This window comes from Mobula birostris, chromosome 6 (assembly GCF_030028105.1).
Source record: "Mobula birostris isolate sMobBir1 chromosome 6, sMobBir1.hap1, whole genome shotgun sequence".
NCBI classification, from domain to species: Eukaryota; Metazoa; Chordata; class Chondrichthyes; order Myliobatiformes; family Myliobatidae; genus Mobula; species Mobula birostris.
The window spans coordinates 65,581,723-65,608,059 of NC_092375.1; the positions used below are offsets into that span (position 1 = coordinate 65,581,723).

The 26,337-nt window shown below is 38.5% G+C and overlaps 1 protein-coding gene across 12 annotated transcripts in view; it reads right to left on the reverse strand.

Annotated features, from left to right (window-relative positions):
* dmd (dystrophin) overlaps positions 1-26,337 on the reverse strand; it is a 1,961,093-nt gene that overhangs the window by 342,737 nt on the left and 1,592,019 nt on the right. For all 12 annotated transcript variants that reach the window (XM_072260552.1, XM_072260560.1, XM_072260554.1 and 9 more), the window contains one exon: positions 11,709-11,920. In XM_072260552.1, the coding sequence (XP_072116653.1) occupies positions 11,709-11,920 (212 nt within the window). The remainder of the gene's footprint in view (positions 1-11,708; positions 11,921-26,337) is intronic.

Below are 26,337 nucleotides of genomic sequence, written 5' to 3' on the forward strand. Positions count from 1 at the left end.
TGTGTATATTTCAATGCAAAAAGTATCATAGGAAAGGCAGATGATAATGCTGAAGATGAGGTAGCTGGTTTACAAACAGAGGCAATGTGCAGTGAAGGAGGGCTGTTGGTAAGGCAAAACTGCAGTCAACAGGATGAGTCGCAATGTAAAAGGTAGACTGAAGGCACACAGGACTGAAGGTGTTATACCTGAATGCGCGCAGTATACGCAATAAGGTTGATGTACTTGTAGCACCATTGCAGATTGGAAAGTATGTTGTAGGCATTACTGAATCACTGCTGAAACAAGATTAAAGCTGGGACCTTAACGTGCAAGAATACACATTGTATTGAAAGGACTGGCAGGAAGGCAGAAGGGGTGGCATTGCTCTGTTGGTAAGAAATGAAATGGAATCATTAGAAAGAGGGATCAAAAGGTGTTGAATCTTTGCAGATAGAGCTAAGGAACTGCAAGGGCAAAAAGACCAACACAGGAGTTGTATACAGACCTCCAAACGGTAGGAAAGATGTGGTCTACAAGTTACAATGGGAGAAAGAAAATGCATGCCAAAAGGGCAATATTACAATGGTCATGAAGGATTTCAATATGCAGGTAAATTGGCCAAATTAAGTTGGTGCTGAATTACAGGTGAGGGCATTTCTAGAGTGCCTACGAGATGGCTTTTTAGACAGCACGTCATTGAGCCCACTAGGAGATCAGCTATTCTGGATTGGGTGTTGTGCTTTGAGCCAGAATTGATTAGAACGCTTAAGGTAAAGGAAACCTTCAGGGAAAGTGATTTTATTACGGTCGAATCCACCCTGAAATTTGAGAAGGGGAAGCTAAATTAAGGTGTATCAATATTACAGTGGAATAAAGGAACTTACAGAGGCATGAGAGAGGATTTGGCCAGAACTGATTGGAAAAGAACACTGGCAGGGATGACGGCAGAGCAGCAATGGCTGGAATTTCTGGAAGCAATTTGGAAGGCACAGGATGTATACATCCCAAAGAGAAAGAAGTATTCAAAAGGGAAAATGACACAACCATGGCTAAATAGAGAAGTTAAAACCAGCATAAAAGCCAAAGAGAGGGTATATAATAGAGCAAAAATTAGTGGGAAGTTAGAATATTGGGAAGCTTTTCAAAACCAACAGAAGGCAACTAAAAAAGTCATTAAGAAGGTAAAGATGGAATACAAAAGTAAGCTAGCCTATAATATTAAAGAGGATACCAACAGTTTCTTCAGATATATAAAGTGAATAGAGGCGAGAGCAAATATTGGATGCCCACCATCCAGGCCATGTGCTCTTCTCACTTTTGCCATTAGAAAGAAGGTGTAGGGGCCACAGGACCCACACACCAGTCCAGGAAGAGTTATAACCCCTCAACCATCAGGCTCTTGAACCAGAGGGGATCACTTTACTAACCCCATCGCTGAAGTGTTCCCTCAACCTATAGACTCACTTGCAAGGACTCTTCATGTCATGTTCTTGATATGAATTGTTTATTTATTTATTATTATTATTTCTTTTTTCCCTCTCTTTTTATATTTGCACAGTTTCTTGTCTTCTTTGCACATTGGTTGTCCATCCTGTTTGTTGCAGTCTTCCATTGATTCTATTGTGTTTATTCTACTTACTGTGATTGCCAGCAAGAAAATGAATCTCTGGATTGTATATAGTGACACTTATGTACATTGATAATAAATTTACTTTGAACTTTGGCTTTCAAGACAGTGCAGAGTAGGTTCACGAGGTGGATTCTGGAGATGAGGGGGATAATTTAAGAAAGTGAGCCACTTGGGACTATACTCAGTGGAATTCAGAAAAATGAGACAGGGTCTTACGGAAACATAAAATTATGAAAGAGATAGATAAGATAGAGGCAGGACAGTTTTCACTGGTAAGTATGCCTCAAGGTTTGGGGGGGGGGGGAAATAGATTTGGAAACGGAAATGAGAAGAAACTGCTTCTTACAGACAGTAATGAATCTGTAGAATTCTCTGCCTGGGGAGGCAGTAGAGACTAACTCATTAAATATATTAAAGACATAGATTGATTCTTGCATCGCATGGGAATGAAGGGTTATGGGGAAAGACAAGTTGCTGGAGCTGAGTCCACGGCCAGATCAACCATGGTGAAGCAGACGTGGGCCAGATAGACTACTCCTGTTTCCATTCCTTATATTCTTATGTCAAAATAGAGATTCTGATCTTTTAGCAGACAGAAATAGTTCCTTCTTAATATCTTTGAAAATACAGGCATGTATTTTTCTATCAAAGACCTCTATTTCACATTGCTTCACTGTTAGACTTCAATCCTTGCCATTTATGTTAAGTATGTTGTCAGTGACCCAGTTTAGAATGACAACTGGAGCAACAGTGCTCGGAATATATTTTCTCCCCAATGTCATTTGTTTCCAAGTCAAAAAAATATAGAACATAAATCATAATGTAGGAAGTGACCTTCTCGGAAAGATATAGCTGTTCACAGATTTCTCAACAAAGCAAGAAATCTACTTTCATACTGTTAGTATTGAACAATATTTGCAGCAGTAGAGATTGGGAATATTATTGGTTTGATTCATTAGAGAGACAAACACTGAAGCTTTGAATCCCTGGCTGCAAATGAAAACACTATGGATAAGATCTGCATTATTAACTGTTATTGTGACCACTACAATATCTTCTTATAAACAGCAAGTGAGAGCAAGATTCAACCTGACTGATATCCATGAGTTCCTCAAGCCAAATGTTTGGATATTAAGGAATGACTGAAAGATGAGATGGAGGGGAGCAATAATCATGGAGTTATAGAGATTTATATCACAAAAGCAGTCCCTTCAGCCCTGCATGTCTATGCCATCAAGCACCCACGTATGCTAATCCCATTGATCAGCACATAATCCATAGTCTATGTCTCAGTGATTCATGTTTGTGTCTAGATAGTTCTTCAGTCTTGTAAGAGCACCAGCGTCTTGCACCACTCAGGTAACTTTGCTCAGATTCTGGGAGAATATGTTTTCCCTCTCAATCTGTTATGCAAAACCCATGCCCTTTAATTTTAGTTACTTCTGTTATGGGAAAAGGATTCCTGTTACTTATTGTATCTTTCAGATCTCTCCTCTGTCTTCTCCAGTGCAATAAAAACACTTCCATCCAGCAGCTCCATAAAATGGAACAACAAATCTGCACCCTGTCCCATGAAATGACACCCATTCACAGTACATCAGCTGGGGTCAACTGATGCTTTATAAAGTATGTACAATATATCCCTGCTTTCATTTTATTTTCCTTGGCTAACAAAAGCAAGCACGCCATGTGCCTTCTTCACCACCTATGCTGCTACCATCAGGAATCCTTGGACTGAAACAATGAGATATGCTTGTTCCTTGATACTCCCTAGGGTGCTACCATTTATTGAGTATGTCCTTCCAAAGTGCATCCTCTCACACTTATCAAGTTTAAATTCTATCTGCCACAGCTCTGCGCATTTGCTCAAGCGAGCACTAGAGCATCATTTGGAAATTTTTTTTTACAGCTTCAGTGGACATTTCAACCAAATGTTTATGTAAATTTGATTTTAATTTTATTCCATCTGAGAGGAGGCAGTTCAAGCCGATTGCAATCAAGAGCAAAGATAAACCTCAAGCTGCTGCTGCTTTTTCTGCAGTGTTAATGTCAAACAAAACACCTTGTACAGCTCAGCTTTGAATTTCACGTTGATATCGTCATGGTGACTCTTGCTCCACTTCCATTTTTCCCTTTCATTATACAAGAAAAGACCTCAGTTATAAATCAAAACTCAAAGGGTCAGTTGGAAATTATCACACGATAATTTGAACAGAATGGACAGAGAATTGTAGCAAAGGTAATTGTTCGAGTGCAATTTTGTGACAGCTGGCTTTTGGACTATTGAAAGTTTCAACTCCTTATTTAATCAACAACTTTTATTAGAAGTCATTCACATCTCAAAGCCCAATTAGCAATGAAAACAATTTAACTGGCTGTAAGTACTTAGTTGTTGAAAAAGTGAAGGACACAATGTGCCAGGCAATTCACTGTGCAGTCCCACTAGATGGCAGCAATGACAGTGTTACAGTCCCATGTCCAGCCCACAATCCCTCGGTTCTCAGAATGCTGCCCTTGTAACTAAGAGCAGCACTATTGCACAACAGGACATATCCTGGTGTCTGATGCCAGAAATTACCTGCATTTAGGTGCTTAAGTGGAAATATGGGTGGGCAAAAGGTTAAATCAGTCTGCTACTTCCATTCACGCACTCAAGTCCTCCAGTAACGTACAGACCTGGAATGTTAATCTGTCAGCTTGTTTGATTGTTTTTCTCCACCCGTAGTTTGGAAGTAGCACCTAGCCTTGCAGAGATCCACAAGCATCCAAATGGGAATGGGTTTTCACTGGGCATCACTGGGCTGCCGACTGAGCACCAAGGCCGGAAGTTAGTTACTATTCAAAAAATATTTCACTACAGTGCAGTATCATTTATAATTAATTTAAGTATTTTTAGTTATTTCTTTTTTAACTTTTCTAAATTTTAACATTCCTGATACATTTTTAAGTTCCGATCTTCATTTTTAATTTTTTTAATGTCTCATACCAGGCATTTAAAATAATTAAAGATCACTCTGATTTCAAAAAGTTGAGGGCTAAGCTTTGACATCCTTCAATTTTTTTGTCGTGTTCTGAGATGTGAGGCTTCCTCAGTGCCAGAGCTGCTGAAAACACATCTCTGGGATGCTTAAAATCAATGATGCAGGTGCCCTGCACCATCCCAAGTAAGTCAAGACAGGCAAAGACCATAGATGGTGACTTTATCTGAGAGGATCTGCACCAGCAAGACTTGACCTTGTGTTTTCATCTCAAAAGTACTTTGAAAATTAAGTACTGACAAAGTCAACTCTGTGACGAGAATACACATAGATTAAGATGTTAGCTGTCCTGTGCTGGCACCAGTGGGATCAGCAGTTGGTCTGCCGCCTGTCTTCAGGAGAGAGAGAGATAAGGAAAACAATGGAGCAGCATTTGGAGATCTTAATGAAGGGACGGGAGAGAGTAACGGAAGGAGAGCTGTCAGGATCGGCTCCCCCTTTGAACCTTAAACTGTTTGAAGTGATGGACAGGCGATACCCCAGCAGGGGGATAAAAAGGGACAGGTTCGCTAAGGCAGGACACACACGACACCCGAGGTAACAAGACCCTGGAAGCGGTGCATCTCTCACAAGTCGGTGGGAAGTACCGGGCCATAGACGCACAGGGTGGAAAGGCACGATCGGCGGGAACTTGGTGTGTGTCCACCCTTGCCTGGGTGCCAGGTTCACCGCAGAGAAACGATCGTATCTGGAAACGGAGGGGGTCACGGTCGGTGACCTCAGATGACATCACAAAGGACTCACCCGAAAGCTGACTGCGAAGGTCTGTGTGTGGAAGCCGTTTTGAATATTCATTCGTTTGCTCTCTCTCTCCTTCCCCCCACTTTCTGCGAACTGAACTGAACTAAGTTGAACTGAACTTTGCGTCACTTTGAAACTGGTCACTTACCCCTAGACAACGATAGAGCTTGATTGATCCTGTTATCTTAATTCTGTGTACATGTGTGTTTATCATTGCTGAACTGTTGCATTTATTATCCTTTTGATTAGAGTACTGTGTTGCTTGTTTCTTTAATAAAACTTTCTTAGTCCTATTAATCCAGACTCCAACTGAGTGATCCATCTCTGCTGGTTTGGCAACCCAGTTACAGGGTACGTAACAACTCCAAATGACATTCCCTACAAATGATAATCCAAACTTCTACCGGATACTATGAACAATTTCACATAATACTCCCTCTATTACAACTACTGCTTTGAACGTCCCAGAGCTCGTGACTGGGAGGATAATTTGATAGTTTGACACATTCTGAAGACATGTTGGGACAGGTAGCAGAAGTTTGGTCAGGAATCAATATTTTAAGGAGCACTGTGATGAGGTGCAAACTTAAAGGCTGTTAATTCCAGAGTTCAGAGCACAGCTGGCAATTGTGGAGTGTATAAAATTAGCATAAGATGGTAGAACTGGTTGGGCAAGGAATCCTAATCATGCTTCTAAGTACCACATTACCTTCTGGTATTAAGGAACTATGAGTCTGCAAGTAGTCACACCAAGGAGCAAGAAACTGGAGAAATCAAACGGGCCTAACATCTGCAAATGGAACTCCTCCTCATAAACGTCATCCTCAGCAAGGGACAAAAGAAAGAGACCACAGCTGATGTATTTCTAAGCTCCCCCGTGACTCCATCAGCTAACATTTAAGAGGTTTTCCACATTTGCAAAGTGCGGTGAGTAATTTACCATATGTGTATTTATATCTTTGCACTTATTCAGTCACAGTCCATGAGTGTGTGCTCCCAAATAGCCTATGCAGCCGTGAAGGACGCACTTACAGTCTCACACATCTTATTGCTTAGAGACATCAGCATGGTGCATCGGAAGTTGGCCACCACTGCAGGAAGGGATTTATTGACAATGTACCATTCCCTAAGCTGAAAATGTTAACAGGTTTCAGTTGCTACAAATATTGCACTTTGGAAATACATACCCAGGGGGTAAAACTCTGAATTTTTGATACAATACGAATGCTTTAAAAATTGTTTCATGCTATTTTCAATTGAGATGATGCATTTAAAAGTGTAATGCACCATCAAAAATCCTTTAAGTTTGAGGAGCAGAACTTCGCTGAGCTAAATAATGAACAACAGCCAACATTCATAGAAATTGTGCATTATGTCAGAGAAAGTTGAATTTGGCCTGAGTACTCGGGGGGCGTGGGGGGGGAGTGTAAGAAGAGACTTTTCTACATGTTGATAAACAGGTAGGAAACTCTTAACCCTTCAGAATTGATTTAATGAACAGAAAGGAAAAGGAGGATATAATTTAAAAGCAGGAAACTGTTTAAATCTCTATGGAGTTTCAAACTTTGGAACTCAATTCCAAAAGGAAGAAAAATAATTCATCATTGGAATTGGAAGTATTCCATCAGTGCTGACACAGAGTTAGTGTGAGGAAGGCACAGTTAGCATCACGATTTTATAACTAGAGAATTTTCTGGTGTGAAGTACAGAGCACTTAACACAATGATGACATTTCTCGGCTCTTTCAGTAGCATAAACACACATACAGCTATGTTAGTTCCAGTAGGAAAGGCATTGTGGAAAAGCCAAATTATTAATGTCTTTAGTATTGCTGGAGATGGAGATGGTTGGGAAAATGTTCATGCCCTTGTGCACTATCCAATGATTCTTGGACAAAATTTGCCTGCACAAAATGAGCTAAGAACATGATGCACGTTTACTCTTTTGGAAGAATAGCCACAAACCTCAGTGGATTTTATACATTAAAGTAAATAGCTTCTGGAATGTTATAGGAAAAAACTGCAGAACTGCATGGAAAACTTTTTGGAGAGAAGTTAAGAGAGGACAATACCTTACCACTTGGCGTGACAAAGTGGATCACATTTATTATCAATGTCTACGCCTTGTGCACTGCAATTACAGTGAATTATTTCATACTATTAAACTCCTATAACTTCATCCCACTCTTTTCAAATGCTGCTTTTATAAGGATCATAAAAGGTATAAATCCTGAACTAGGGGAACAGTTATGTTATTATTTTGACATGAGGATTAGTTAAAGTAAATTTAAAGGAGTAAGGTGCATCTCATTTCCACACTGTTAGCCAGATTCCATTCTACAAAATAGAACTTAATGACAAATGCTCTGTCATGACTTCTGAAATGTTTAAAGGGCCCGACCATTCAACACAAACCTCAAACCCAAACCACTATTCAACACAAACATCAATCCCAAATCACCATTCAACACAAACATCAATCCCGAAACACTATTCAACACAAACCTCAAACCCAAATCATCATTTAACTCAAACATCGATCCCAAATCACCATTCAACACAAACATCGATCCCAAATCACTATTCAACACAAGCCTCAAACCCAAATTACCATTCAACACAAACCTTGATCCTGAATCACCATTCAACACAAACCTTGATCCCGAATCACTATTCAACACAAACCTCAAACCCAAATCACCATTCAACACAAACATCGAATCCGAATCACCATTCAACACAATCATGGCTGATGCAATTCTGTACACTGCACCACTTTCCTCTTCTCTTCCCAGACATCGTACAGTTCAAATATCTGCCAGTCTTGATCCTGAACATACTGAATGATGAAACCTCCATGGCTCCAGGGAAAAGAATTTCCAAGATTCACAACCCCATGAGAGAAGAAACTCTGCATCTTTAAGTGACTGGTTTATTATTTTTAAGATATAATCCCTAGTTCTAGACGCCTCCATATTCACCCTGTCAATCCTCCCTTCTGAACCTTGTACTGTTTCAGTACAGCCTGTTCACATTCTTAGTAACTCCTCTAAATACGTTTGTATAAAAGCGCCTTCATCAGTCAGTCCCTTCAGTTTAGGAGTTAACCCAGTGCACACTGTCTGCACTGCTCCCAGGAATAGCACATCCTTGTTTAAATATAGTGATCAAAACCATCCACATTACTTCAGATGCAGCCTCAGCAGTACCCTGCAAAGTTGTATCAAATTTTCCTACTTCTGCATTCCACATCCCTTGTGAGAAAGCTAACATCCAGTATCCTTCCTAATTACTTGTATTGATATGCCTTTTTAAAAATTCTTTCACATTGGATAATTTCCCATGATTTCATATTCTTTTTATCATCTTTTTGTGCATTTATTAGATTCTTTGCAGGCTCTTTTCATCTCACTTACGACTTATCAATGCACCTAACTTTGAACCAGCAAATTTTGTGACTGTACACTTGAACCCTTCATCCAAGCCATTAATATAAATTGCACATGTTTGCACTTATCTCTTTGATCTCATTAGTTCATAATTACCAATCCAAAAAAATGAACTGTTCATACCAATTTTCAGTTGGTTGTTTTGATAGATGGTTGGCCCTTGTATACTGTAATTGATTTACTTGTTTATTTATTATGATTATTTTTATTTTTTTTCTCTTCTATATTATGTATTGCATTGAACTGCTGCTGCTAAATTAACAAATTTCACATCACACGCTGGTGATAATAAACCTGATTTTGAAAAAGGTTCCGAATCTACAGTAAGAATTGCAGCCAGTGCAAAGGGATCCATTCACTCTCTTTCCATATTTTGTTTTATTTGCTACTGCATTCCATCTTAAAAACCTGTCAGAATAGGGACAAGGATAGTGAAGAATGCATAATATTCTTATATCTTAATCTTCACTAGGATAGAGAAGAATATAAGAATAGGAAAGGGGAAGTCAGAAGCAGTAAATGAGAAGCAACAGGAGAAAGGTAAAGAAGAGGGAAGAAACATTCATGGACACACGTGTGAGAGTGAGAGAGAGAGAGAGAAAGACAAAAACTTAGCTAAAATTTTATCCCGATTTCATAGGTCAATAAATTGACTAGATATTCTCACTCTCCAACCAGATAAGAAAATCTTTAAGATGTCAAATTTGAAATTACAACATAGGACATAACAGCACAGTACAGGTCCTCAGCCTACAATGTTATGCTGACATTTTAACTTACTCTTAAATTCACCATCTAACCCTTCCCTTTTGCATAGCCTCCCATTTTCCTAAAATCTATGTGCCCATCCAAGTTCCTTGTGTTGATAATTCAATAGTATCTTTTGCAATGGAATAGACTTCTAACTTCTGTGATTTTGATTAGACCATGACCAAGTTATATTCCTTCTATAATATTGAATGGGAATGCTGATGGACAGGTGGATCAGGCAGTTCTCTCCTTAACCATTTGAGAAGCTTTTGGCCTCCCCATCAAAGGCTTGCCCCTGTTTCGTTAGAGAAATCACACCCAGGATGAGGCCATGCTGTGGACAATCCCATGGGTTAACGGCAATGTCCTTTCTACTCTTGCCAGCTGCACATCATTCCCTTCCCTTGCCTTATGCATAGAAACCACACAACACATGTGAAATCACCATCTGGATGAGAGGAGAGAAAGTGGGCAAAAGGTTTTAAGAGTTAGACAAGAATCTACCCACCTTGTCATTATACATGAAACTTTTCTTTCAGACTCAGCTTCTTACAAAAGTTTGACACAATTTTCTCAAAATGGGGTTGACTGTGAGGGGAAATTATATAACTTCACTAATCTCACATGAAAGAATGTCTATGAAGATTTGACCAACTAAAAAGAAACTAAACATTCAAATGTAATTCATAACCGACTGTGGTATAACACTGTGCCTCATGTAATTGCATCTGTTTTGAAATGTATATTATGTGAATTTATGTCACTTGGATTACGCTACCTGGGACATAATTTACTGCCTCCTATAGGTCGTTGTTATAGGCATTAATAACAGATTGGTGTAATGCATGTTTGATGGGGTACCCTATTACAAGGCCATTATTCCTTTTCTTACTTGACTTAATGGAATGATCTTGCATAATTATACTAATGACACATTTTTTTTTGGTTTCAGGCTCCATTTGTTACCATGCTTTATCTGAATAATCAAATGCACATTCCAAGTGCTTCATTACCTTAATTTCACTGTTTAAATTGGGTGGAACATTCTCCAAATGTCTGTTTTATCAAGGAAGCAAACTGGTGGATGAAATTTCATACAATGCTTTGAACTTCTTCATTAGAGTTTCCAAATTTTATCAAAGTATCTTACATGAATTTAAGAAAATAGTTTGAATAAATAGATAAAGTTATTAACTGGGAGATGACAGTCAATCAAAATATAAATAAATTTAGAAGTATTCAGTTCTGTTTTGATGTCCTGAAACAATAGATTTGTTTCTCTCTCTACAAAATGTTGATTTATCTGTTGTCTTCTTCCTGCATCTTCAGTTTAATTTCAGACATCTAGCATCTGCAGCTTTTTTTTAGCTTAATTTCTCCAGGATTTAAAATTATTTTACTTTTAAATTAATATGGTAGATAAAAATCTAAGATAATTATTTTATCATTCAATCAAGTAAAATAGTGCTTAATTTTAATGTGGCCCCCACACAGATTCCAATTTATAGTATACAATTGAGTGCAATTACAGTCCTTGTTCAGTTATGCTTTTTCCATTATCCCATATTGACTTACATGTCCTAAAGATAAAAGATTTTTGGATCATATAACTAGTCCAATCATTTCAAGAAAGCAGCTCCTATCTCCATGATAACAGCAAATCATAAAAATCACTTGCTGCGAGGATTTAAAATGGGAAATGTAAAATTCTTATTTTGCTGTTTGGATCTCTCCGTGTTGTCACCCCTGTATAACCTGCTCCTGTACTGGGTTTTTTAAATTTCCTGAATTTCAGTTTCTGGTTCATTATAATTGCAATGCCTCAGAATATTTATTCCATCAGCTGCAATCCCCTCACTCACCCTTTCTCCATCTCTCATTTCCACAAAAAAAAACTCCTTTAAATTTACCTTTTGATTATCTGTCTCAATACCTCTTTATGCAGCACCATATCAAACAGCATGCCTCTGAAATGTCTAACTATGTTACAATATTTATGCACATTAAAAAAGTAAGTTGTTGACTTCAGCTGGAAGCAAGCCAGCATTTGTGATCTCCTGCTGATTTGCTTACCTCTTTAAAAAAAAGGCAACAAAATCTGTAGAGCCATTTTAATTACCTTTACGTCTGCATTCTGCTTCATTAGTATTTCCACGGTGTAGGACATTTCCTTCCAGGTTCCCTGCTTTGTTCTGGCTTTCTCAAGAAGTTCCTCTGCCTCTTGCTTGGCTTCCAGCCATTTACTGGAATCCTTTAGCATTTCCTGCAACTGTTGGGTGCGAGACTGTAACCGGCTTTGCACCTCATCCCACTGAGTTTGAACCTTTTCAACTACAGGTGGAAAGTGACAAAAATTGAAATGAAAAGTTGTGTCACAGATCAAGGTAATTTGTATTGCAAAGACTCAATCATTCAACTACTATTCAGCCAATCTTTTTTCATTAACGTACCAGGAAAAAGTGTTCATTCTTTATTCTTTCCATTATATGTTTCAAATCTAAAAATAGACATGAAGCCTTAAACTTTGCATCCTTGTTCCAAATCTATAATTTATTACACTTGTTGCCCTTTTAGTTACCACAAAATTAAAATTAAGACAAATTACTGATACCCTATTTATGTACAGCTTGTATATACAGTATGAACAAGTGTATGGGAGACCAGTGGGATAGATTTGCCAGCTGCTGCAGGCATCTTCTGATGTATGGAAACTTAGTTCATGGCTATATTTCTGACTTGCAAACTATCCAGGTTACAAGCAATTCCTAGGGCCAGAACCCTGTCATAACCTGGGGCGGCAGAGGGCAGAGGGCCTGAACCTAGAATTTATTCTATTGTTCACAGAATTTATGCAAAGACTGGCTTAAGAATAACTTGGATAGGAATGGCCATATCAAGCCCTACAAACCAAACATCATTATTTTCAAGAGTTTTTTTAAATACCAAATTTACTTGTTTCTGATGTGATGTATTTAAATAAATTAATCTTGTTTCTGGATTTCAGATTTTCATCACCCAGTTGTCTTTTCACTTAACAAGTATGTTACATCCACTTTTGTTTCTGCTGTATTGTGTGATGAAGAATAAATAAAGAGTTCAATATTTCAGGAGTAGGTATAGGATTAGTCTTATTTGTTAACATCTTGATTATATCAATAGCTCGAGCAAAAAATAACATTCCTAAATGAGGGGTGTTACAGGGGAAACACAAAGAGATGTGGCTCTATTATATCATATTAATTCTCACCACCTAAGATTTGCAAAGAGATAACTTCTATTGATTCAAAGGACACTTTAAATATTAAATCAACTCTGATTCTTGAACAGAGATTAAAAATAACTTAAATTCTAAAACTAAAACTTCCAGTCAAGGTGGCACCAGCATAGAACACTCCATCCATCGACATCTTCCGGGTAGCCCATGAAAATGTCTACTTTACTTCTTTTATGTCTGTTTTTTGTCTTAAATGTGTTTCTGGAACTGTTAGAGTCTGCAATTTAGAGCTTGGATATCATTTGAATGATCTAGCACTTGGCAATCTTCAAGAAGATTCCAGGAAGCAAATGTGCACTTGGAAGGTCTCGAGGGGAAGAAACTTTGAGACAGAGCATGAGCCGATGTTTGACTCCATTTCTCCAATTAAAGCATCCATTAATCACCCATTAAAGCGATGAGGAAGATTGAGATATTGAGGTGAATCTGGAAGGCAGGTGAGAGTTCAGTGCCGACTGCCTTCCTTTTGATCGCTGCTGAGAAGCAGTCTGAGAGAAACCTATTGCTGAGTGGTCACTGTGACAGGCGGGTAGACCTATGTGCTTGTATGGTGTCTCTCTCTTTATTGACGAAGAAAGATGTTACCATGGTTCTGCATTATGTGTTTACAGACTGTGGACTTTCTTAGATTTATAGTTTTTATATTCTGTGTTTTTTGCCGATTTCATTCTGTTTTGTTGTGTGAGGGGAGGGGTTTTGGGGGTGGATGTTCTTGTTCTGTCTTGTGCGGTGGTAGGGGGGCTTGGGGGTTGATGACTGGGATACCGTTCTTCTTTGTGTGGGGGAAGGGGAGAGGAGGGTTTGCTGTTTCTCTCTGAACAACCTTCATGTTCTTTCTTTGTTTCATGGCTTTCTGGAGAAGACAAATCGCAGTGTTGTATACGGATACATAATTTGATAATTAATGAAACTTTGAACGTTAAAAGTGTAGTTGAAATTGTAAAAATGAAACTTTGTGATGTTCACACAATTAATTGCAACTTATTAATTATTCTACTTTTCCAAACTCTAGTTATTTATTTGAGATATAGAAGAATAGGAGGAAAGTTTGAGGGGAGATATCAGTTCTTGCTGAACCTGCAATATTAGGCTCAGCTCTGTTTTCATCAAGTCTTGCAGAAAACAAGAAAAAGTTTTGCATCACAGTGGTTATAATTACAGAACAATTACAGAAAATTCAGACAGGGAAAAGCAGCTAATGTCTATGTACAACAATTATGTCACTGAATCTGTGCTACCTCCCATTGTTTCCCTCAGTTGGGGAAAGTTAATTTCCTTTTGCTGATAACAATTTGCAAAATTCCAAAATAAAACTAATTCGACTCCCCCAAACCCTTCAGTACAATGCTAACATTGCATAAATCAACATCCTCAACTGAAAGTTTATTATACATATCAACTATCTTTTGTGGATTTCACTTCCTAATCTTTTAGCAAACATTATTTGTTATTCATTTTCCCTTGCATCCTTTGAGGTTCAATCCAAGATAAATAGACTTCTAATTTCCCAATCACATTCTAACCTTGCTTTAATTATGAACATTGTTACCAACACTGTTTCACATCCATTCAGTCTTGGTCATCAAAATTGTTTTAGGTGAACTTCAAAACTTGATTCTTCATTGAATCTTTATAAATATATTTTTACTACTTGGATGTATAGAGACCAAAGGCTCAAAGAAGTCTTGATGCAGAGGCTGATAAAAATAATGCAACAGAGGTGCATTTGAACTGTGTTCCTGGGCATGAACTTGCAGAAATTTACAGTATCTAATCAACAAACTGATTTTGGTGAAGGTGAATTGTTTCAAGGTTTTAATCATATATAACGCAATGAATGTTGAATGCTATTTACTCATGTGCTGGTGATTATACTCCCAACACGACCTCCATTCTTTTCAGTGTTATTACCTTCTCATTTCTTTATGCTCCAGTTTTTCAGAGTCAGAAAGACAGGGTTCAAACACACTTCATTTGTTTTCAGAGCTTAAAATGAATTCAAGGCAGGCTAGTTTATTCCTGGAATGGTGAGTGGTCATTCTGTACAGATATTAGTTCTGCTACTGAATTTGTGGGATGGTCTTTCAGGTGTCGTAGGTCAGAATCAGAATCAAGTTTACTATCACTGACATAAGACATGATGTTTGCTGTTTTGAGGCAGCAGTGCAGTACAAGACAAAATGAATTACTGTTAAGTAGTGCAAAAGAAAATAACAAGGTAGTGTTCACATGTCGAAGAACTGTTCTGATATCTGAGGGCAGGGTTGAAGGACTACTCCCAAAGCATTCACCTTTGGTGTTCAGGCTCCTGTAGCTCCTCCACAATGGGAGTATCATAACAAGGGCATGTGCTGAATGGTGAGGGTCCTTAATAACCATATAACAATTACAGCACGGAAACAGGCCATCTCGGCCCTTCTGGTCCATGCCACCCTCTTACCCTATCCTAGTCCCACCGACCTGCACTCAGCCCATAACCCTCCATTCCTTTCCTGTCCATATATCTATCCAATTTAACTTTAAATGACAACATAGAACCTGCCTCAACCACTTCTGCTGGAAGCTCATTCCACCCAGCTACCACTCCCTGAGTAAAGAAGTTCCCCCTCATGTTACACCTAAACTTTTTTCCTCTAACTCTCAACCCATGTCCTTGTTTGAATCTTCCCCACTCTCAATGGAAAAAGTCTAACCACGTCAACTCTATCAATCCCCCTCATAATTTTAAATACCTCTATCAAGTCCCCCCTCAACCTTCTACACTCCAAAGAATAAAGACCTAACTTGATCAACCTTTCTCTGTAACTTAGGAGATGAAACCCAGGCAACATTTTAATAAACCTCCTCTGTACTCTCTCAATTTTATTGACATATTTCCTATAATTCGGTGACCAGAACTGTACACAATACTCCAGATTTGGCCTTACCAATGCCTTATACAAATTCAACATTACATCCCAACTCCTATACTCAATGCTCTGATTAATAAAGGCCAGCAAACCAAAAGCTTTCTTCACCACCCTATCCACATGAGATTCCATCTTCAGGGAACTATGCACCATTATTCCTAGATCCCTCTGTTCTAAAGCATTCTTTAATGCCCTACCATTTACCACGTATGTCCTATTTTGATTAGTTCTACCAAAATGTAGCACCTCACATTTTTCAGCATTAAACTCCATCTGCCATCTTTCAGCCCACTCTTCTAACTGTCCTAAATCTCTCTGCAAGTTTTGAAAACTTACCTCATCATCCACAACTCCACCTATCTTAGTATCATCTGTATACTTACAAATACAATTTACCACCCCATCATTCAGATCATTAATATATATTACAACCAACATTGGACCCAGTACAGATCCCTGAGGCACACCGCTACACACCGTCCTCCAATTTGACACACAGTTATCCACCACTACTCTCTGGCGTCTCCCATCTAGCCACTGCTGAATCCATTTTACTACTTCGATATTAATGCCTAACGATTGAACCTTCCTAACTAACCTTCCGTGTGGAACCTTGTCAAAGGCCTTACTGAAGTCCGTATAGACAACATCCACCGTTTTACCCTCATCAACTTTCTTAGTAACCTCTTCAAAAAATTCAATAAGATTTGTCAAACATGACCTTCCACGCACAAATCCATGTTGACTGTTCCTAATCAGACCCTGCTATCCAGATAATTATATATACCATCTCTAAGAATACTTTCCATCAATTTACCCACCAATGACGTCAAACTCACAGGCCGATCATTGCCAGGTTTACTCTTAGAACCCTTTTAAAACAATGAAACCACATGAGCAATACGCCAATCCTCCGGCACCATCCCCGTTTCTAATGACATCTGAAATATTTCTGTCAGAGCCCCTGCTATTTTTACCTAACTTCCCTCAAGGTCCTAGGGAATATCTTGTCCGGACCTGGAGACTTAACCACTTTTATATTCCTTAAAAGTGCCAGTACTTCCTCTTCTTTAATTGTCATACTTTCCATAACTACCTTACTTGTTTCCTTTATCCTTCTCCTCAGTGAATACCGAAGAAAAGAAATTGTTCAAAATCTCCCCCATCTCTTTTGGCTCCGCACATAGCCATCCACTCTGATTCTCCGAGGGACCAGTTTTATCCCTCACTATCCTTTTGCCACTAACATAACTGTAGAAACCCTTTGGGTTTATTTTCACCTTACTTGCCAAAGCAGCCTCGTATTTTCTTTTAGCTTTTCTAATTTCTTTCTTAAGATTTCTTTTTACATTCTTTCTATTCCTCGAGTACCTCATTAACTCCAAGCTGCCTATATTTATTGAAGATCCCTCTCTTTTTCTGAACCAAGTTTCTAATATCTCTTGAAAACCATGGCTCTCTCAAACTTTTAACTTTTCCTTTCAACTTAACAGGAACACAAAGATTCTGAGCCCTCAAAATTTCACCTTTAAATGACCTCCATTTCTCTGTTACATCCTTCCCATAAAACAAATTTTCCCAATCCACTCCTTCTAAATCCTTTCGCATCTCCTCAAAGTTAGCCTTTCTCCAATCAAAAATCTCAATACTAGGTCCAGTCCTATCCTTCTCCATAATTACACTGAAACTAATTGTATTGTGATCACTGGACCCGAAGTGCTCCCCAACAAATACCTCCGTCACCTGCCCTGTCTCATTCCCTAACAGGAGATCCAACAATTAATGTTGGATGCCACCTTATTGTCACATGAAACTTATCCTGCTTTCCGTTCATGCAGATCAATTCATTGCATCGTGCACCGAGTAAGTACAAGGTAAGACAATAATAGAATGCAGAATGAAGTGTACAGAGAAAATGCAGTGTAGGTAGACAACGAAGTGCAAGGTCATATGAGGTAGATTGTGAGGTCAAGAGTCCATCTTTTCAATATTCATGACATCTTTGACAGCCAGTGACTTTTTCAAGGCCTCATTCAGTGACTAGAACTATTGCAAGGTGACACTTTGGTTCATTAAAATCCTGTGACCTTAAAATCATGAAAGGAAAATCTGAAATAAAGGCCAAGCACACTGAAAGCACTCAGCATCAGGTAGTACCTGTGGATAGAGAAGCAGGGTCAATGACCTATCATCTAAAGGTCAGTAAATTGAAATACTATCCCAGCTTTCTGCGGATCTAAAGGCAACCTTTTAAAAGCCATAACATGAGTTCCTGATGAACAGGGGTAACTTTAGACACCCCTACTTCTGCATCCTTAAGCTGCCAACCAAAATCCAGGTTTAAACAGTTCTCTCTTGTGAACGCAGGAAGAGAAGGCATCGTCCTACACTCACTTCACCTGCTAGGAATTAGTAAAGGGCTTGGATTGACAACATTTTACTGCTTTGGGAGAGTTGCCTGCATTATTTTAGGGAAATGAATTTAAATAACCTTTTGCTGATTTCTAAAAATATTTATGTAACTAGGTGACTGTTGAATATCATTCTTTATTGTTAAAATGCACTTATGTATTCACCCTGGTAATGCTAAAATACTGCCTGTGCCTTTAAGAGAAAAAGATGATGTCATTATGCATGTATGGGGTGGAAAGAAGAGTTACAATGTTCTAGAAAGAATGACGTGAGGAAAGGTGAATAATATTTGATAGTATCCATGTAAGTTCATTTACACTTGTTTGTAAATCTAGAATATCGGTAATTTGACATGTTTTACATGTGGATGCTTTAGATTTTCACAAGTAAGGTATTGATGCTGGATAGCATGGTTGTGCAAAGTTCCTTATTGCCCCAGTAGATTAGTCTTTCCAGTGATTTAACTACAAGGCAATATGTTGAAAAAGTTTCTGTAAAAGTTTAGTTTTGTCTTACTTTATTGTTTCATGACCGAATGTGAATGTGTTAATCTCTGTTCACGTAGCGAGAGTGAGGAGAACTTGTTTCAGGGTCTCTAGCCTATATGTGTTTGGAAATTAAGCACGTGTGTGCCAAATTGAGTATACCTCTTAGTTAAGACGAAATGTATTTATTGATATTTTTGATGTTGTGAATAAGGTGGGATTCTATGTTGTTTGTATTGCTTTTTAAGGATTGCCACTACTGTGTTGGTTTTGTACATTTTGTTTTATTTATTTTCATACTGCATACATAACTGATTGATACACAAGTATGTAGACTGAAATTAAGCTGAGATTGTAACTGTGTTTCCTTTAAATTCAATTTGTTGTTTTACATTTGTATTTTGATACCCTCTTTCTGCATTAAAACATCTAAAACAGATGAAGGAATGAAAGACCCGAAAAAGTATTTGTTGTCCTGCATGTGTATTTTTGCCAGGCTACAAAATTTAACACTTTCCTGCCCCAACAATATACTATATAATCTTGACTCCTTGGATTTTGCTGTTCAAAGAGCTGAGAAAAAGGTAGAAGGGGCAAATGACCAAAAGTGCACACACAGCCTGATTCTATCCTTAGCAGCACGTGCTTTAGCAGATTCCAAAGGAATAGTTTCAGTGATATTTTACTTTATTATTGCAGGAGGAAAACGGGAGAATTTTATTGATATATAGATGGTGCATCTTAAAAATTATCAAAGAAAATCAATCCCTTTGTCACTGATTTATTAATTTAGCCACTAATAAATGAGAATGGCACCATTTGTAACACCTTGCACCTGATGGAGCTAGGCAGTGGCTCTAAAAGTATTCAATTACGTCTAATCAATACTTAGGACTTCTGTGGTGGGAAGGAATAATTTGTTATTGAAAGAGAAAGGGATCAGCCAAGTTCACAAAAAATGGATGGCAGAAAGCCAGCAGCCCAGCCAAGCCAATGAACTGAGTGCATTGTGAAATGCACTACCTCTGCATTATTGTCCACTTGCCTGAAGAGCTATTACATGCCCAAGGTATCAAAATATTGCCAGGCTTCCCTTAATCATACTTCACTGAGAAGCTATGATGAACATAAATGTTCCAAAACAAGCTAACATTCCAAGCTTTTGATCTCAAAATTAAATAAAATATATATATTTACAACAATAAATCGGATCAAGTGAAGGGCCACACTTACAGGAAACACAAACTTAATTCATGATTGTGACAACACAACACAACAATCCAGTTGAGCAGTTCTTTTACTGGCAGCGCGTTTTGATCAGATTACTCCAAAGTTCTTACGAGGTGTTTCCTATTACAATTTATGCATGAAAATTACCACGCAAACACAAGGAAATCTGCAGATGCTGGAATTTCAAGCAACACACATAAAAGCTGCTGGTGAACGCAGCAGGCCAGGCAGCATCTATAGGAAGAGGTACAGTCAATGTTTCGGGCCAAGACTCTTCGTCAGGGCTAACTGAAAGAAGAGCTAGTAAGAGATTTGAAAGTGGGAGGGGGAGGGAGAGATCCAAAATGATAGGAGAAGACAGGAGGGGGAGGGATGGAGCCAAGAGCTGGACAGTTGATTGGCAAAAGGGAGAGGAGAGGATCATGGGACAGGAGGTCCAGGGAGAAAGAATATATATATAAATAATAATAATAAATAAATAACAGATGGGGTACGAAGGGGAGGCAGGCATGAACATTGACTTCTCTAACTTCCGTTAATGCCCCACCTCCCCCTTGTACCCCATCCATTATTTATTTATTATGAGATATTTTATATATATATATATATTCTTTTTCTCTCTCTCCTTTTTCTCACTCTGTCCCTCTCACTATACTCCTTGCACGTCCACTGGGCTTCCCCCCTCCCCCTTTCTTTCTCCCTGGGCCTCCTGTCCCATGATCCTCTCATATCCCTTTTGCCAATCACCTGTCCAGCTCTTGGCTCCATCCCTCCCTCTCCTGTCTTCTCCTATCATTTTGGATCACCCCTCCCCCTCCCACTTTCAAATCTCTTACTAGCCCTTCTTTCAGTTAGTCCTGACGAAGGGTTTCCGCCTAAAACGTCGACTGTACCTCTTCCTAGAGATGCTGCCTGGCCTGCTGTGTTCACCAGCAACTTTGATGTGTGTTGCATGAAAATTACCTTATAGTTTACATTCTCCCAATGACTTCAACTGTAAATAAAACATTAATCTGCATTAAAGCAGACTTTTTTTGTACTTCAATCTTACAACTATTCAGCAGTGGAAGGAATACATTTAAGAAGAAAAAAATCAGTTTCTTGCAAGGACTGGTTTAAATATAATCCAAACCAACTGTAGCCTGAACTTGGTCACTGTAATTGTACATTCTGCTTGTGCAGAATCGCTACCATTAATACAGAGCGGCTCTAAAGATAAACATGAAGGGGTTTAAGGTAGTGGTCAAGTATATAAAAATAATATCGCAGGATGAAATAATTTTCCTTATTTGCAATTACTTTCCCAACTGCTCTGAAGTACACTTTCAGAAACTTCTGAACGGCCTTACAGAACCAGTGAATTTCCACCTGAGGCCTTTGATGATGGTGAGAGTGACAGGTGGTGTGAGAGGCAGGGCAGGATGTACCAGACCTACTTTTACCGTCTGGAAAAGGCAAGCGTGGGGGTGGGGGCAGTGTAATCCCTGTCTCGTGACGGAGGTGTATATCCTCTCTTTGGCACTCAATTTGGGAATGTGGAGTTTCCTGCTTCTGAAATAAACTAAGCAGATGCCATGAAGCAGGCGTTTGTAAAATGGGATTCCTTGAAAGCAATCAATCACAATGAATCATGCTGTCAAAATTGTTCAAAGCAGTTTGGTGACAGCTAGCTGAGCTCTATAATTGGTAACTAACTTACTTCCATTCACTTTGTTGTACCTTATGCCTTTTCTTTTAAAATGGGCTACTTTGTACTGGGTTTGATCATGCACTTGTGTAACACCTGTGTAGCACCAGTCTCTCATGTGACTAGTCATCGCACTTTTTTGAGAAAATCAAATTACATCAGGTGCTAATAGGCCATCAGAAGAATCCAGGTATCTGAAGGAGGCAGTGAATAGAAACCACACACTCCTGGAAATACGGTTTTGTTTATAAAAAAAATAATATGTACAAAGTATTTACATGAGCAAGAACAATTCAAAATTCAAACATACTGTTTATGTTCCAAATCTTAGATATCAAACCACAACAAATTCCTTTTTAATTAGAATCAGTGATATTCATTAGAATAACCTTTCTTACTCCAATTTCTCTAACTCATTAGATCTAGTGTTATTCCCTATTTAAAAGTTCACAGACTAAACTTCCCTTTTTGCTTATCCCTAGTCAGTTAGAAAACCAAATACAATTCCTATTCTCAAGTATTATAGTTCAGTTTCAGTTCCAGGCAGTATATCCACAAGTTTAAATTCAAATTCAAAAATTATATATACACATTTTAACTCCTTTCATGACAATTCTCCAACATCACAACTCTTAAAGAAAAATCTCATTCAGTAACTTATCAAAGTCTTTGCTAAAATAATTAGTTCTTGCAGAAAATCAAATTTGGATTCTATGAATGAAAATAAACTTATACATCCAAGCGTATTAAATCCTCTGCGTCATTACACATTTCATTCCCACGCTGGCTCTTCATCTGAGTGGCTGGCCATCTTGGTCCATTGGATGAAATAGTTGATCATCCACAGCAAGTCAATTCACAAACTTGTACAAAACTTGACAAATGCCTTGGTATGATTTTGCAGAACTAATTCCCGACTACACAGTAGGGATATTGGACACTGGTCTCTGCTGATATTGTCTCGTTATAGCTGCTGCATGTTATGGCTGTAGCTTCAATAAATCTTTTATCACTATTGTCTCTCCTCCAAGGGTTTCACCCTGAGGGTTTCAAGTTAGTAGGGTAAAGATACTCACTACTAATTCCACCCTTAACAGTTCATGTCTTCAGCATCTAATCTATCCTGCGATTCTCTCCTTGTCCGTCCTGTGTCCAGCTCGCCCCTCCCTTGCATAGCACTTCTTTTCAAATTCTCTTTTTTTAAAAAAAAAATTGGTAAACCTCATTTTCATCCCTCCACCGGTAGAACTTTCTAACATTACAACTTTGGGTTTAATTAACCTGGGTTACACTTGTCTCCAATGCTAATCCCATAACCAGGTGAGACAGAGAGTATTGCAAGGGACAGAACTCGAGGTGTTACACATTGAATTGCCCTGATCTTCCTTGACAATTTGCTGTTGTTGAAGACACTGTTTAATATTTAAAGACTCGGATATTGAGGAGCATCTAAAAACTGGTGGAAGGGATTCAATGAGAGTAAGTACTCCATTTACTATTGTTCATCTGTACAAAGATACCAACAGTATTGTGGCAAATAGTCTCTTCCAAGAAAGGTGCAGGCCTGTGCCCATTTGTTGTCAGGAGACTTTCCATCATCAAGGCTGGTGTGGTCACTGACATTAACAGTGGAATTAGCTCCAATCTCAACTTCTCCAGGCATGCTGTTATACTGATTAAATAAAACTGGAGACCTAGATTTCACAATCCGCCGTTCCTAGACGAGAACCTAAAGCTTGCTATATTTATGATAATGCAATGACCATGAAAAACTCGAATAATTCATGGAACAGGAATGTAAGATTTGGATACAACAGAATCAGATTTTAATATCACCGGCATATGCTGTGAAATTTGTTGTCTTGCAGCAGCAGTACAATGCAATACATAATAATAGGAAAAAATGAATTAAAGTATATACATTATATATTAAATAGTTCAATTAAATAAGTAGTGCAAAAATTAAAATAAAAAAGTAGTCAGAGAGTGTTCATAGGTTCAATATCCATTCAGAAATTGGATGGCAGAGAGGAAGAAGCTGTTCCTGAATCATTGAGTGTGTGCCTTCAGGCTTCTGCACCTCCTTCCCAACAGCCGCAATAAGAACAAGGCATGACCTAGTTGTCAGGGTTATGATCAGGTCACGTACCATTATACAATCTATTTACAACCATTCGGATCAAATATGATCCTTACTTTGAAAATTCACATTGCCACCCTCACAAAGGTGTTCTTACCCAACACACACATTTCAACCTCATAATGTTTTTCCAATATTCCAATATGAGCAGGATCTGGACCATGCTTTGTTGTGCATGCGGGGACCTACCTCTTACACTTTCCAGTTCCATGTCTGTGTACTGCATAATAGAATACAGTGGAGGTCAGTGCAACTGATCTCCCGCTCCACTCCTGCGTTAAGCACTGTGTGCATCGACAGCTTTGAAGTAGATGAAGTTGACAGAAGAGATACACTTTGTATTTGCCACTTTTGGCTTTATGTAAGCCAAGTAGAGCCATCAACTAATTTGTATTAAAAAAAAGTTAGCTTTGCCAATTTTTTTGCTTAATTTCATTGTCCATTATTTTTATGTTTTAATTAATTAACAACAATGTACTTTAATATTAAATAATTTTATCATTAATCAATTGATTTTTGATTGATTTCAATTAATCAGTTTTAATTTTAATATCTTCCACCTGTTGTGAGAATATGACCCCCCCTTCTTTGCAATATGTTCCAGATTTTCATTACTTGCTGTGTGATAAATTCTTCCTCAAATCTCCTCAAAACTTCTACCCTCTAACCAATGATACTGTTGTAAAGGGGGAAAGTTTATCATTTATTTCTTACATATTCCACACATAATTTTCTATCACGTCACTCCTCAGCCTCTTCCACTTCATTGAAACCAAACCCAACCTCTCAAGTCTCTGCTCTTGAATAAAAAGTCATATCCTTCCAACAGTGTGGTGATCGAAACTACACATGCTACTCCAACAGTGGCCTAACAAACGATTTACATAATTCTGCCATAACCTCCCAGCTCTTACACTCTATGTCAGAGCTAATGAAGCAAAGTATCCCACATACCTCCTCAATTTCCTTATCTGCTTATGTTGGTGTCTTCTTGCATCCGTGCACACATGAATCAAGACCTTTTGTTCTTCAGTATTTCCTGAGGTCCCATTGGATATATTATGTTACCAAGTCCAATCAAAATGTATCAAATTTTTCAGATTAAATTCTACAGGCCATTTCATCTTACCAACTGATTAGTATTCGTTGATAGCCAAGACTACATTCCTCGCACTTAACTGCACTAATCTTCATATCATATGGGAAGTTATTAATGAAGACAATCTCACTGAGTGCAATGGTCGTGCGTTCTTGATTCAATATAGAAGGAAGAGTGAAAATTTGCAAGTTGGTGCACCAGCAACCTGGAGCAGATCTTGAAGGTGGGCACTTTCTTCCGTATTGCTACCTTTACTTTTCTAGGTGGGATAAGTTCTGGATTGAGGAAATGATGTTGAACAATTCTTGACAAGTTGCTGCTGTGCATATAGTGAGTGTTACAATATATATTGCATCCATTTTCCGATAGTTTTATGTGATATTCATTTTAAAAATATTGTACAGGGTATAAGTTGTGGGTCATTAATGATGTTGAGCCTTTTCAGTACTGTTGACAATGTCCTCATTGAGGGAAGTGTTAAGAATGTTGAATGTCAGGATCTCTCTTATTCGAGGTGGTCACTGCACAGAACTTGGATGGTGCAAATATTACCTACTACTTATCTCACTCTGCCCACAAATGGTCCAGGTCTTCAATGTCATGAATATGAGCTGTGCAATCTTCAGTAAAACTCCCACTTCCACCTTTATAATGCAGGGAAGTTCACGGGTATACAGCTAAAGGCTAGGGCTTGGACCATGGCCTGAGGACCTCTCGCATGGTCTTTACCCCAGTCAAGAAGGAATGATTAACCTACAACAAACAAAACTCCTTCCTTTGTACTTGGCGTAACACCAGCCAGTGGAGACTTTCCCCTTGATTAACAGCAATTTAAATATTATAAAACCAAAGGATGCCACATTCAGATGGCAAGCTCAGTCGTCTATGTGTGAATTATGTCAGTGATGAATAGAGTGGTTCTGGAAAATTTTTAACTTAGCATCTGTGTGGCTGGTTATTGGTGAGTGAGTGTTGCTCGATATCACTGTTACAAAACTCTTCTGAGGACTGAGAGCATACTGATGGAGTGATAATGAGCCAGATTGGATTGGTCATACTTTATGTTGGCAGAGACAGCTGGGCAATTTTCCATGTTGTCAGGTTCTAGTGCTCCTGTTGTATTCAGAAAGCGTGTCTAGAGATGTGGCTGGTTCTGCTGCACAAAGTCTCAGCACTGCAGCTGGATATTGGCAGGAATCATAGCCTTTGCCATTTCTTGTGTTCTCTGCCATTTCTTGATGGCATGAATTAAGTTGGCTTAAAACTAACTCCTGTGAGTGTGGGAGCCGCAGGAGGAGTTGGAGTTAAATCAGACACTTGGCACTTCTGGATGGAGATATCAGCACTAATATCAAGATCCTCTCCAATGTGCTCTACAATCACTGATGTAACTGTTCCAACAGCCTCTTCGCCATTTTAGTTGTTGCACGGTCCACAATGTGGCTGGATATGGCTGATAGTCATAGAGCTGTAAAGCACAGAAATGAATCCTTCAGTCTATCAGATCCATGC